This window comes from Saccostrea cucullata, unplaced genomic scaffold (assembly GCF_032062105.1).
Source record: "Saccostrea cucullata isolate Sc308-1 unplaced genomic scaffold, CSIRO_AGI_Scuc_v1 ctg354, whole genome shotgun sequence".
In the NCBI taxonomy this organism is placed as follows: domain Eukaryota; kingdom Metazoa; phylum Mollusca; class Bivalvia; order Ostreida; family Ostreidae; genus Saccostrea; species Saccostrea cuccullata.
In genome coordinates, this window is record NW_026940030.1 from 441,521 (window position 1) to 455,899 (window position 14,379).

Consider the following 14,379-nt stretch of genomic DNA (forward strand, 5'->3'; position numbering starts at 1 on the left):
TATTTAAAACCTTAAATTCAACACTGAACGAGTTGAAAGTGCTAGAGTCTACGTCATTCTGTTTCACCGAGAGACTCCATTAGATCACGAGGCCAAAAAAAATCTGTTTGGTTTCCATCAAATAAAAATTCCGAGGTCAAAAACTGCTTTGATAAAGAGTTAGTTTGAAACTCTATAATGGGTTGAGCACGATTCAATGAATTTCCAAGCCTTGATGATTTGCAATTATCATAGACAAGTAAGTGTTATTTATTACTTGAAGTATGTTTTAGTGGATCATCAGTTAGGCTTATTTATCATACATGACTACCCGGTAGTTGAAAACCAGGATCGATTTTGTGCCACCCCAAGATCAAAGATAACGCTTCAAATATCCCAAATATTAAATATTCCCCGTGGATATTGCAAAGTATTGAAATGCTCTTTAATTATACATCAAATCCATGAACAAATAATGCAAATTTCTACTTTTTATCATGATTGCCTATGAAATGTTTTAGAACACTGTAATATTACACTTGGCTAATTTTGAGAAACTATCATCCAATTAATTATTCAAAAAAACGATGTTTATTTTTCATTTTAAAGCATAAAACGAAGCAGCCAATAAAATCCAACCTTTTTCCTTCAAAGGATGTTAAATCTATAGACCACGTTTGAATTTCAAATTCCGATGCATGGAGCAAATGAAATGAATTTCAAAAGAACATTTTCGTGTGTTGTACATTTATTGAAAATTTCTTTACATTTGTGAAAAAGGTGTAAATATAAAAAAGAATCTGTGAAATTTTTTAAGCGTAGCATGGAGAGGAATATTTTGCGTAATCACTGTCTTTGGCAGAAAAGCTGGACTGGTCCCCCACAGACAACACTGTCTCGGAGTTTAACTCCGCGAAGCTCTACCATCTCCAACAGTTATTCAACGATTTCCAAGCCCTCGAAACAGGTACGCAGTAACTAATTTCATTAAAAATTACATTCACGAGTGAAAAGAGACCAATAGATCTTGTTAATCATCTGAGTAACAATGTTCTGAAGATATCTTTGTAAGATATTAGGACAGTGTTAAAATGTATATAGGTATACCTGTCAGATTATTAGATATTAAAGCTTTCTTCGCGATAGTTTTTTACCCAATAAACTATCATCTTAAATAGTGCCTCTTTACATAAAAGACTTTATCAAAATACAAATGTTTGACTATAATTATATTAATTAAATGGGGACTTAATATATCTATATGGCAAAGGAGAACTTTTTGATTTTGACAGCTGCCTTTTTTTTCAATAAAATTGAACTCGTATGTTTACGTATTTTTACTTACCTTGTCATTGGTCATTTGCAAAAGTATATTTTGCTTAAAAACAATCTGGTTGTACACAAAAGTACTCTGAAGTTGGTATTAAAAAGATAATTGATCTGTTAGAATTTCGATGAGTCTCATTATACAAGTGTATATGCTTCCGTATAAGCAGACCCATTTTGCATTCATTTGAAGCACAGTTTATTCAAAATCTTATATACATGTATATGATTAAGCAAACACTTGCTGTAGCCTTCAACTCGACATTCAAATATAATGACGTTGCTTTATCCATTAGCAATTATTATACTTATTTCAATGCATATATCGGCATGATATATCCTATTGAGCTTGAAATAAAAGATACTAGGAGTCTGTTGTTTTGAACATATTTTATTGAGAATATGTCAAAGGGATTGGACACAAGATCCAAAAACTTAGGAGTCTGTTACATCTGTTTATATCTGAATATTTTATAAGAAAGAGACGTTAACTGTAACCTCACAATAAAGCTTTCTATAGCTTTATCAGTAACGTGATGACTTTTCAATCCTCAACTTCCCTTTACTTTCTAATCTATCTTTAGGTCAAATGATGATTGACTTACTTTCTAATCTATCATTTGGTCAAAAGCTGACTGACTTTTTAACATACTAATTGCTAAGCCATTATTTTCACACTTAATCGTCGACGGATTTTTCTTTCATTTCCCGAACCAGAAGTACACAAAGGGGTGTGATTGTTCGGCAGGGGATGCTCAATCCTAAATGGCACTTGATCTCACCTCTTATGTTTTAGATATCTGTGTTTGTTATGTTTCTAATTTGTATTGTTTGATGGACTTTTGAACTTGAATACTGTATGTAAACTCTTTGTATTTCTTTCATTCATAACATTATTTTCGAAAAAAAATTTATTTAAGGTTTCGTCAAAGGTCAACATGTCCAAAAATTTATTTTCACAATAGCCCCAAAACTATGTGAGGTATAAAGTTAAAACTTTTAAAGTTAATAAATTTTTCATTGATTAACAGATAGAAAATATCACTTGATAAAAAAAATACTTGGAATAATATTAATTGAGAATAAATTCTTCTTAAAAATGCCCATATTTTCAAAAAATACACCTAATTAATTCCGTGCTCTTAGTGAAAACCATCATTGCAAAAACAAAATATGTTTATCAATGAAGGGCAAGTTGGACTTGGATAGCCTCTGGAAAGTTGTTTTCCCTGTTTATTTTGTCCAAATGTTAACACATGAAAGTGAAAGTAGATTGCAAATGGCTGATACTATAGGGGTCTTGTCTTTATACATGTCATGCTTTCAATAACAGCCTTTCAGAGACCATTCGCGTCCAACTTGCTCTTCAATAATAAACATATATTATTTCTACAATGTTGGTTTTCACAGAGAGGACAGAATTAAGCAGGTGCATTTTTCTTTAAATATGTACATTTTCTTATACAATTTTTCTCAAAAAAAATATCTTTTTATAAATATTTGTTATCATGTGAAACTTTCTATTTATCAGTCAATTATATATTTATTAACTGTAAACGTTTTGACTTTATACCACACATACTTTTGGAGCTATTGTAAAAATAATTTTTAGACATGTTGACCTTTGACGAAACCTTAAATCGCAATGTAAGATTAATTCAAAATCAACATATTTAATTTGCAGGTTCATAAAACATAATTTGCATGTCAATATTTTTATCTCCATTGTCAACATCAATACGTTGTATGTAATAATAATAATAATTTATTTAAAGAGGGAAACTCCACAATGTATTAGTGCAATTCACTAGTTTTCCTTGGGGCCTTCTGAACATTTCAGAACACAATTGCGAAAACCTTGTACAATAATTAAATGATATATGATGTAAAAATTTAAGTTCATATAAAATTTTACGTCATGGAATTCTGTTACTTTCAAATTTCTTTGTTTTCTTTTTATCTCAAATTATGAAAAAATCTTATACATGTTAAATGATAAGCTAACATCGGTCTATATTTTTACATTTCCAATGTCTTTTTCCTAAATAAAATTACAAATTGTAAATGTACTTTCTTTATACATGTTAAATGATAAGCTAACATCGGTCTATATTTTTACATTTCCAATGTCTTTTTCCTAAAAAAAATTACAAATCGTAAATGTACTTTCTTTTCCCATCAATGTATTGGCGCGGTTAAAAAAAAACACGTGCAGGGCGGAAAAAACAGCTAGACAAAACAGGGCTTGGAGCACTTGGATTGGCGGATTCAAAGCATGTAAATGTAGGGAATAACTGTCAGATTTTCTAGTTTCATGACGATGATCAATCGATTGGCTTGCGTGATAATTTTATGTTATGTTAATTTTGTTAAATTTTGTTAATTTTATGCATTCGGCGTTTGTGCAACTTATAACGCAACCCAATCGATTGATCACATCATGAAATCGAAAAATAAGACAGTTATTCCTTAATTTAATGCACTTTGATCTCTTCGGGTGGCTCGTACCTCGCACACAAATGGAGCTAAGCGTAGTCAGTCGAGGATATTGTCCATGATGAATGAAATCATAAAATGATACTAGTATCGGAATGTATGCATAAAAGTCTCAGGCCAGTCTTTTTGATAAGGTTTTACCAAAGGTCAACATGTTCAAAAGAGTTTTACAATAGGCCCTTCTGGCCTTTCTGGTTTATAAAGCTAAAACTTTTACAGATTATCAATATATCATTCATTAACAGATAGAAAGTATCACTGATAACAAATACTTTAAAAAATATATTTATCGAGAAAAATTAATAGAAAAAAACACCAAAGTAATTCCATACTTTTAGTGAAAGCTATCATTGCGGAAGCAATGTTTATCAATGAAGGGCAAGTTAGTGTTCTATAGCCTCTGGAAAGTTGTTTTCCCTGTTTATTTTGTCCAAATATTATAAGATTTGAAACCAAAAGAACATTGCAAATTGCGGATTTTATAGGTGTCATGCTTTCAGTAACTGCATGATATTCAGAGAACTTTCAGGTCTAACTTGCTCTTTATCAATAAACATATATTATTTCTGCAATGATGGTTTTCACTAAAAGTACATTTTTAGCAGGTGCATTTATTTAAAAATATGCAACTTTATATAGATTTTTTTCTAAAAAAAATATTTTTTTCAAGTGATACTTTCTTTTTATCTGTTAATCAATGATATATTTATAAACTGTTCAAGTTTTTTTTTATTTTATACCATGGTTTTGAGCTATTGTAAAAATAATTTTTGGACATTTATATATACCTTTGGCAAAACCTTAAGTATTTTTGTGTCTGATAATATATCTCAGAAGGCATACACTGTCAGAGTTACCGTGTTCACTGACCTTGACTATATTCTCATGTTCCACTAAATATTTACTGAGCAAAAATTCTGAATTTGCTACAGGTTACTGGTTTTGGCTAGGTGGGAATGGTGAACAGGTAAGGGAAGAAAGAGAACAAACGAAATGAACTACTGGTGGCCTATAGTTTGTTTTAGATTACCACAGATAACTTTCGTTTTGGTTTTATAGAGAAAACAGGTAAGAAATAAAATTATCATACAGTTTTATTGCTTTGTGTACCAAAATAAACAATACACCCTAAAGTATACCGTATATGTATTGAGAAAGTTAACCCACTTTACTTAAACAATTGAGTATTAATGTTATGAATGAATAAGTCTTTAATTGTGATTCTGCTCTTCCCTCGCATGTGTCATGAAAAAATTAAAATGACTGCCCCCCCCCCTCTCGGGACAACTGTATGCACAATCATGATTGTCTTTTTTTTTGGCAGAATGGCGGAAGCTAATTATGATCCGTATTGGCTGGTAGCATCAATACACATTGGCACAACTCATTCAAGCTATGCAATTGGATGTAAACATGCTCTAAACAAGGATCAGCCAGAAATTTATATTCCTAGATGGGATGATGATGACATGTACAATACGTTATCTGGAAAGACATCTACAACAGTCTTGTTAAACAAAAAGAGAGAATTTGTGGCCTTTGGTTATGAAGCAGAGAATCACTACAGAAGACTTGTTGAAAGAGAAAAGAATGAAGACTATTACTATTTCCATAGATTTAAAATGTTAATTCATGACAAGATCAGGACAACAGTGAGTATTCCGGGGAATACATTAAAGAAATTCAACTTAGTTAATCTATACTAATAAATTAATAAATTTTGCGAATAAACTTCAAAATGCCTGCACCAAAGTTAAACATTAGGCCACAAATTATATGAGTATGAAATAATTTGTCCGTAAAATATATTTAAATTCACTTATTTTATAGTAATTATCGTGAATTAAATTCACCCATATCTTACCCACTTCTGCTGCTATACGAATTGTGTTTTTTTTTTTTTTGTACAAATAATTTGATTTCTTCCCGCTATAAATATATTGTTGATTGTAAATTTTGAGTTTTCCGGGTGTTAGTTAATACAAAATTTATTTTATTACCACAAGGTAATTTCAAAATTACAATATGACACTATAATTAACAGTCAGAAGACAGTATAAGATACATGCATATAGTGCGAATTGAAGAGTCAGCAGGGAAAAAAGTCTCCATGCTTGTACAGGATTTCATCTAGTGAATTTTTCAAAATAACATTTCAGAATTTTAACATAAGTTTATAGATTTTAAATAACCATAGTATTTGAGCCATCTACGTAAACATTATACACTCAGTGGGACGTGTTTTATTGTTAGTAGCTTGCAGTTTTGACAGTGACAATAACCTCTCCCTCTCTTCGCAGACATATAATTATCATGAATTTTTCTAGAAATATATTTATTTTCATTTAAAGTAATAAATCCTCCTGCCTTTGCTAAACTTGTATTCTGGTTGGTCTTTCTGTACTCTACTCCCATTGGCCCATTTTCTTTTAAAATTTACAGGGACTAACCTTGAGTACAACTATTCCGGACATTCGGGGCAAAGAACTACCAGCAGTAGATGTTTTTTCACATGCTATCAGATTCCTGAAGAATCATTTCTTGCAAAGCAATAATTTTACAGAAAGATTACTTGACGACGACATTTGTTGGATTTTGACAATTCCTGCAATCTGGGACACTACTGGTAAACAGTTGCTGAAAGAAGCTGCAGAAAAAGTGAGTGCATATTGCTTATTTTATTATTTTCTTTTGAAAAACACTCAATCAAAACACTGTTCGTTTTAATTTATCGAGATACCATGATGTGTACAAATGTTTACACTTGTTATTATCAAAGGCCGAGGTACATGGTGTTAAAGTAATAATTGCATACGAGTCGGAGGCTGCTTTAATGTATAGTATACACTTCCCATTGGAAAAATGTTACGACTTGGTTGAAAAGACAAAAAATCTTGAAGAAGGAAGTAAACATCTTGTGCTTGATATCAGGGGTAACTTAATTTCTAATTTTCCCTAATATTTTTTGCATGTTTATGAAAAATAATCACATTTACTATTTTGGGGCAAAAATATACATGTAGATACAAAATTGTACTGGGATGTTTATCCATAAATCCATTAAAATTATTTTTAGAGCCAAGAGATATTGTTGATAATCTCTCTTTTCAATTTCCCCCTTTTCCATTCTCCAACACCAGAGTATTTATGTGCTGCATTGTCTTTTTGAAAAGATGAATCAATTGACATCACTGTCTATGAGGCCAAGACAGCAGAAAGCCTTAAACTGTTAGAAAGAGCGAGCTGGGGAGACTGTGGAGAAACAAGTGTTGACAAAGCTTTCAAGGAATTTCTCTGTGACATTGTGGGGGGAGAGGAGGTATTGGAAGGATTTATTAAAAGCTACCCATTGGAATACAACCGTCTTTTCCACGGATTTGAATTCAGCAAAAGAAAAATATCAGAGAAAACAAGTGAGCAGAGAAATATCACCATGCTCATCCCGCCTGTTTTTGCGGAGGAATTTCCTGATATTGATTTTACAAATTATCCTTCTTACAAATACACCTTAAAATTGGGCGATGACAAACTCAAAATTCCTACTAAAATATTTTCTGGGTTTTTTGAACCATTAAGTAATGGAATCATCGAGCATGTCAACGAAGTTGTTCGGCTACCGAATGACAGAGGAATTCGAACAATACATATGGTGAGTGATTTTCCTACGTCGGTGCCCCTTAAAGATGCCATGAAGAAGGCATTTCCAAATATAAATATTCGTACACCTGAGAATCCAAGTTTTGCTGTAGCGTCAGGGGCATTATTTTTACACGATAAAGAAATTTATACAGATGAATGTATTGCTGGAGTTAAAAGCAAATGTATTGAAAGTGATGATACGATCCTGCTTCAAATCATCCCACAAGCACAGAAAAATAATCAGAGTGATGGGGAAAATGGAGAATTATCGGTCTCTCTGTTCAGATCAAAAAAAAAGAATTCGAGGCGTTTAGAGGAGAGCAGTTGCGATTACATGGGGAACCTTTCTGTACCAGTGCAAAATAGCACACCTGTCAGTAATGCAGAATTCAAGGTTACAGTTGTACACGGTGGACAGGAGAAAGAATTTACGATGGAAGTTTCTACTTCTGGATTCAAAACTGATCTGAAGTTCAATTGTGCATGAAATACAAATTAACATAAAATATCAGTGAATTGAGTGAATTTATGAATCTTTTCATAAATATTCTTACTTAATATAAACAATTTATTTCTAATACCAGCTAGGTTATTGACTGGAAAGTTGATGAAACAACAATATCAGCAGTCTCGTTTGAAGTCAACATTTCGGAAGTTATCAGTAAATACAAGTTTTCATTAAGTAAAATGCTGGCTGACTTTTTCCACACAGATTGGTAGGCTATTATCTACACAATGAGGTGACAGTGGATTTCCTCGTTTCCCCGCGAATATGACAAGTAGCGCAGGGTTGGTTTGACCAGGCGGCAGGGGATGCTTACTCCTCCATTGCCCCTCCCCCACCTCTGATGTTTTGGAGGTCCATGTTTGATCTGTTCCAAAATCGCATTGTTTAAGTGGTTTTTTGAGCTCGAATACCTATCCATTATCTCCATATATTTCATTTTGTACGATCATGCATGTATAAATAGAATGGATTATAATTAGAATATACTAGTAGTACATTTCAGCATATTTTTATTATTGATTATCATATACTGAAAGTCCACGCCTAGATCTGCACTTCAAGGTATTACTGAGTATATTCCAATCACTATATTTTACAGTTTTTTCTTCAAATAAACATTATATAGAACATATACTCCCTCTCTCTTTTTGATCTCTTTTGATTGATTGATTGATTTATTTATTTATTGATTGACCGTCTCAATGGATATCAATTATTGTTTTTCATAAAAGAAAGTGTCACATTTAAAATTATTACCTAACCTACTATATAAATTGTAATTAGGCATTTTGAACTGTTTCACGATTCATTTTATGTTTTTGCTTGATCATAAAACATCGAAATGTTGACCGGGCCCCAGAATGAAATGTTGACTGTTTAAAGCGTCGTCGTGATATTGAAGCGTTTTGATGATCACGACATCACTATTTACCTGACGACATTTTAACTTTTGGTATGGCAGCTCAGGCAAGGTTTAGCGATGTAAGTGAAAACGATTTGCTTGAAGTTTTAGAAAAAAGAGACTCTGTTAGTACAAAGAATGTAATGAAAGGAGCGCTGAAGGTATTGAAAGACTTTTGTACTGAAAAAGATGTAGATCTGGCGGTTACATGTACAACAAACAAAGATTTGAATGATTTGCTACGAAAATTTTATGCTGCAGTAAGAACCCAGAAAGGGGAGCTCTATTCCAAAAAATCCTACATGTCCATTCGCTATGGTCTGCAAAAACATTTTGAAAAAGAACTTGGAGTCGATATTGTTAATTCTCCGGATTTTAAAGCAGCATACAAAATTTTTTCCGCAATGTTAGCCAAACTTAAACGAGAGGGAAAGTCGGCGGTGATGCATAAAGATCCGTTGTTAAAAGAGGACTTAGAAAACCTCGACACATCTTTCGACCTGGATACACCTAGCGGACTTCAAAATAAAGTGTTTATAGACTTTATGATGTACTTTTGCAACAGGTGAAGGGAGAACCTGAGAGGGTTACAGAAATCAGACTTTTCTATCAATGAAAATGGTAAATATATTGAAATGCGTGACATGGCAACAAAGAATCATAAAGGAGATGAACAAGATGGTGAAAGCCAAGGTGGAAGAATTTATAAAATCAATGGAGAACTTTGTCCATACAAATCCTTTACAAAGTATTTGTCTATGTTAAATAAGGATTGTAAGGCATTCTTCCAACGCCCGAAAAGACTCCTACAGAGTCAAGATAAGTCAACTTGGTACGAAAATTCCCCTGTTGGGAAAAATACCCTGGGAAATAAGATGAAAACATTGTCCGAGGAAGCTAAACTGAGTAGAAGCTACACAAATCACTGTCTAAGAGCCACATCAATTACATTACTGGATGGTTTTGAAGCACGTCACATCATGACCATTTCAGGCCACAAATCAGAAACTAGTATTAGAAGTTATTCTAGGACAGGAAATGAACAGAGAGAATAGATGGCCCGGACAATTGCTGGAGCATTATCAGGTTAATAATTTTTTTTTAATTATTGACATATTTTGTTTTAAAAATAACGTCTAAAATATTACAAATAAAATAGTCTAAGAACTCATAGTTTAATACATGTATGTATGATTTTGTAAAGTGGAAGAAGAGTTGAAAAACCACACTTATTTTGAGTGATTATATTATAAACAGGTGATGATCAAATGGATGGAATTAATCACAATTATAAGGAGAAGAAAATGCAGTCTGTAAGACTTAATGAAACAGTTGCTGGAGCATTGTCAGGTAAATTTAATTAATAAGTAAAATTTGCATTAATCAAAACTGAATTATTATAGTACAAATGTGAAATTAAGTTGAAAATATCTGAAAATCTACTTCACTTTTAATTTTGCAAAATAAATTACAAGTCAAGTTCAAACCTAGACTTATTTTATATTAAATCCAGGTGATGACAAATATGTGGGGCCAAGCAATTCTTTGAATGGTATTTACCACCAGGAGATGACTGTACAGTTTAATGAATCGACTTCAGGTACAGTTTGTATATAATTTGTACAAAGATACTAGGATGTATAAAGATAAGATGTCCTAGCAAATTTTTTAAAGTCTATTTAGGTTAAGAAATTATGTAAAATGATCTTTTTTTAATCAGGTAAAGAGTTTGCCTATGATGATATGGACCTCCTAGAGTTGACATCGTCCCAGGAAACATTCATATTGAATGATATACAAAATCTTCTGCCCGTTGCTCAACCACAGAACTTACCTAGAGCAGCAACTCCTACAGCAGCACCTGTTTATTATTTTCCAAATTCCACTGTACACATTCATCATCACAATTAATTTCACTACAAATTTTGATCTTAGAGAAAATTTGAACAGTTAAAATAAATCAGTTTATTAAGTATTCATTTAAATTATTAAATGTTAATTGAATCTTTATATTCTGTTTCCAGCCAATTAATAGACTATTTTGTGAATAAACAGTTGTTAAAAGCACTTTATTGATTGTTTGAGTGTTTTATTCCAATTTAGTTAATTATATAGTAGGTTAGGTAATAAAACACTTATTTAATGACTACGAGGTAAACAGTCAAACTGTTGTCCCTCGCTAGTCGGGAAGACCTGGGAAACTGTTGCCCTCGGCCTTCGGCCTCTGGCAACAGTTTCCCAGGTCTTCCCCACTACCTTGGGACAACAGTTTGACTGTTTACCTCGTAGTCATTAAATAATATAGTGTATAGTATAAAGTGTATACTGTATAATTTCAGAAAGAAATTGTAATGTCTGAATTTTGTACGTGCTTATATTTTACAAATGGACTGAAATTGCTCAATTGTTTAAACTTATAGAGAGGTCTTGTCACAGCTTATCTACATGTGAAAAATAAAAGTCCTTACGCATATAAATCTCAGTCATTTTTTTACTGAGGTTAAAGGTCGCCCGCGTTTTGCAGTGGTTAAAGTGCCTGCTGTAGTTTCGTGGATTAAGAAGATGAGTGTCGAGAATAAAATTAAAGATCTCCTAATAAGTGAACAATTCTCCAGAGGGACGATAAACAACAAACCAAGGTTAAAGATTTTAGGACCAACGGACAGACAGGACTTGATGTTCCCTATCATGTGCGAAAACTGGCGAAAATTAAAATCATGCCTCTTAGATCTACACCTTTAACTCTGCATAAAAAAATCTATTTTATTGAAAATGTGAAGGGTCACCTTCGTTACATAGTTTTAAAACTAATAGTTACCTCCCTCCCTCTCTCTCTCTCTCTCTCTCTCTCTCTCTCTCTCTCTTGAAGTTGATAGTAAGCATCTGTAAACAATTTAAAAGATCGTTTTAAGCCCTTGATCTACAATTTTAACTCTGAATCAGAAATTCTGTTTTATTGAAAATGTAAGGGATCGCTTTTGGTAAAATAAATTATATTTACCTTAGCTCTCTCTATCTCTCTATCCTGCAATTGATAGTTACTTAGCAACCGTAAACAATTTTAAAGGCCATATTAAAGACTCCTAATTTCCCTTGATCATATCCAGAAGCATGAAATAGAAATTATAATACACAATTTTAAGTGTAACTTTTAGATAAATGTATTTATTGAAGGTATCACAACACGTGTATCTATCGTACACGTGTTTACATAGTGTTGTTTAAAATAGGTAATCGATCCGATTGGTTAATGTATTAATAGAATACCTGTTCTACAGGTATTCTATTCAAGCACGCACGCTTTACTGTGTGTTAAAGTTTAACGCCATTCGAAGGTTCTCTCTCTAACAGTGCAGTCAGACATATTCCAAATAAGTTTTTTCTCCATGGATAAGGAGGAAGATATTCTCATGACTGACGAGACAACGGGAGGGATTTCTAAGTTACCAGATAACGAACAGTCCACGTCCAATTCCTTCGCATTGACAGACGCAGTCAAATATCCACCTACAGCTATATCCACCTAATTTCAACAACTATCAGAAAAGCTGCAAGAAGACAGTAAATCTTCAGCTCAGGAACTTTCTAAGAAGCTCAAGGACAATATAGCTGGAAAGTTAAAATACGAAGGAAACAAGGTTCAGTATTTGTTTATATAATGAAGAATTGTTAGAGGAACTTGATAAACTCAAAGATTTATCTACCCATAATGAAAAAGTTGTTTAACGAATCAATGATAAACTTAAAACCAGGCAAAAGTATATCAGAATTGCAGACGGGTCCCCAGCAGGATGGAAGACGGTACAAGAATACCAATGTAATGATATTGCCGACGACTCGGATGACGAGAAAAAGATTAGGAGCGCGGAGAATAGGGCCCTCAGAAGCAACAGACAAATTAAAAAGCCTCGTTTCCAACCTTATGGCAAGCCCGTCCCTTCTGCTGCTGCTGGTTCCGCTGCTCAGCTTTCCGCACTCGCATTGCAACAGGCAAACACAGTACAACAAGCCGGCACCAGCAAATTTATTCAGCAGCCCTTTCGCTTCAGTAGCAGGCGGACACCACAGCCCAGCGACGTCTGCTACAAGTGTTTCCAGACTGGGCATTGGAAAACAGGATGTCCCCTCAATATTCAATTCACAAGCAGTGCAGGCTCAAATACTAAGTCAAATTGATGATAAGTATATACTATCTTTAGATATGTTTGATCAGATAACTGATAATGAGATAATGGTTGAACACTGCAAATTTTTATCAATACAAGATTCAAATGAGTCTTATACAGGGGTGAAAAATAGTTTGCGCAATCATTATGATTTCTGGGAAAAGATAGGTGCTTTTGATGATATTTTGAGAATTGTTAAAAATGGATATAATATTCCTTTTGAAGCTAATCCACCTAGAATTCATTTGAAGAATAACAAATCTGCTCTTCAGAATTTATCTTTTGTTTCAGATAGCATTGAAGATTTGATTCAATCAGGTTGTGTTATACAGGTACCATTCAGACCATTTGTAGTGAGCCCATTGAGCGTCGCAGAAAACAGAGAAAAGAAGCGTTTGATTTTAGATCTAAGTGTTTTAAATTCATACTTGAAAAAAGAAAAAGTAAAGTTTGAAGATTATAAAGTGGCTTTACAATATTTCGAGAAAAATTGCTTCTGTATTAAATTTGACTTGAAATCAGGTTACCACCATATAGATATTTGTAAGGAGTGCCAAACATTTTGGCTTTCAGTGGAATGATAATTATTATTGTTTTACAGTTCTTCTGTTCGGTTTGTCTACAGCACCATATATATTTACAAAATGCTTACGGGCTATGGTGAAATATTGGCGTACTAACAATATAAAGATTGTTTTTTATTTGGATGACGGTATAGCCATGTCAGAGTCATTCGATGAGTGTCAGAGAACTTCAAGTTTTATCAAGTCATCCTTAGACGAGGCAGGATTTTTAATCAATTTTGAAAATCGATTTTCAGCCCAGTGCAAGACTTGGAATGGTTAGGTATCAGATGGAATTCAGTAGCGTTTGAAATTTCTATTCCAGAAAGAAGAATTCAAGATATCGAGACTAACATTGCTCAATTTCTTTCAGATTTACCCAAGGTCTCGGCTAGGGCATTGGCCAGAGTTGCGGTGAAAATAATGTCAATGCATTCAGTTATGAATAACGTTTGTAGGTTAATGACAAGATATTGCTATATGGAAATTGTTCTCAAAACATCATGGGATAGTACACTTTGTTTTAAGTTTGCTATTAACACGATGAAAGAATTAAAATTTTGGTTACAAAATATCCGAAAGTATAATGAAAGAAAACTTAAGATTACACGAAGAGAAAGTACATTGGTGTATTCAGATGCTAGCGCAGTAGGTGCTGGGGCATATACAGTGGGCTTAGATGAACAGTTTTTCCACCAGGTGTGGAATGATCATGAAATGGGGTACCTATAAAGTGCGAAACGAAATAGAAACGAAACGAAACGAAACGAAACGAACTGAAACGAAACGAAATCTGCCGAA

At 33.1% G+C, this 14,379-nt stretch overlaps 2 protein-coding genes across 3 annotated transcripts; both read left to right on the forward strand.

The window, feature by feature from the left end:
* Positions 1 to 8,863: 8,863 nt before the first annotated feature.
* On the forward strand, positions 8,864 to 10,874 carry LOC134254604 (uncharacterized). 2 transcript variants are annotated; one of them, XM_062737131.1, is made up of 4 exons: positions 8,989 to 9,935; positions 10,107 to 10,199; positions 10,363 to 10,449; positions 10,570 to 10,874. In XM_062737131.1, exons 1-4 carry the CDS (start codon positions 9,905 to 9,907, stop codon positions 10,758 to 10,760), a joined length of 402 nt encoding a protein of 133 aa, XP_062593115.1. In that variant the 5' UTR covers positions 8,989 to 9,904; the 3' UTR covers positions 10,761 to 10,874. The 2 variants fall into 2 exon arrangements, 1 of the variants encoding a protein (XP_062593115.1); XR_009989340.1 differs by lacking the exons at positions 8,989 to 9,935; positions 10,107 to 10,199 and adding an exon at positions 8,864 to 8,974.
* Positions 10,875 to 12,235: 1,361 nt separating this feature from the next.
* LOC134254579 (uncharacterized) lies at positions 12,236 to 13,025 on the forward strand. Its single transcript, XM_062737108.1, has 2 exons — positions 12,236 to 12,315; positions 12,602 to 13,025. The coding sequence occupies exons 1-2, from the start codon at positions 12,236 to 12,238 to the stop codon at positions 13,023 to 13,025; spliced, it is 504 nt and encodes a 167-aa protein (XP_062593092.1).
* Positions 13,026 to 14,379: the final 1,354 nt, after the last annotated feature.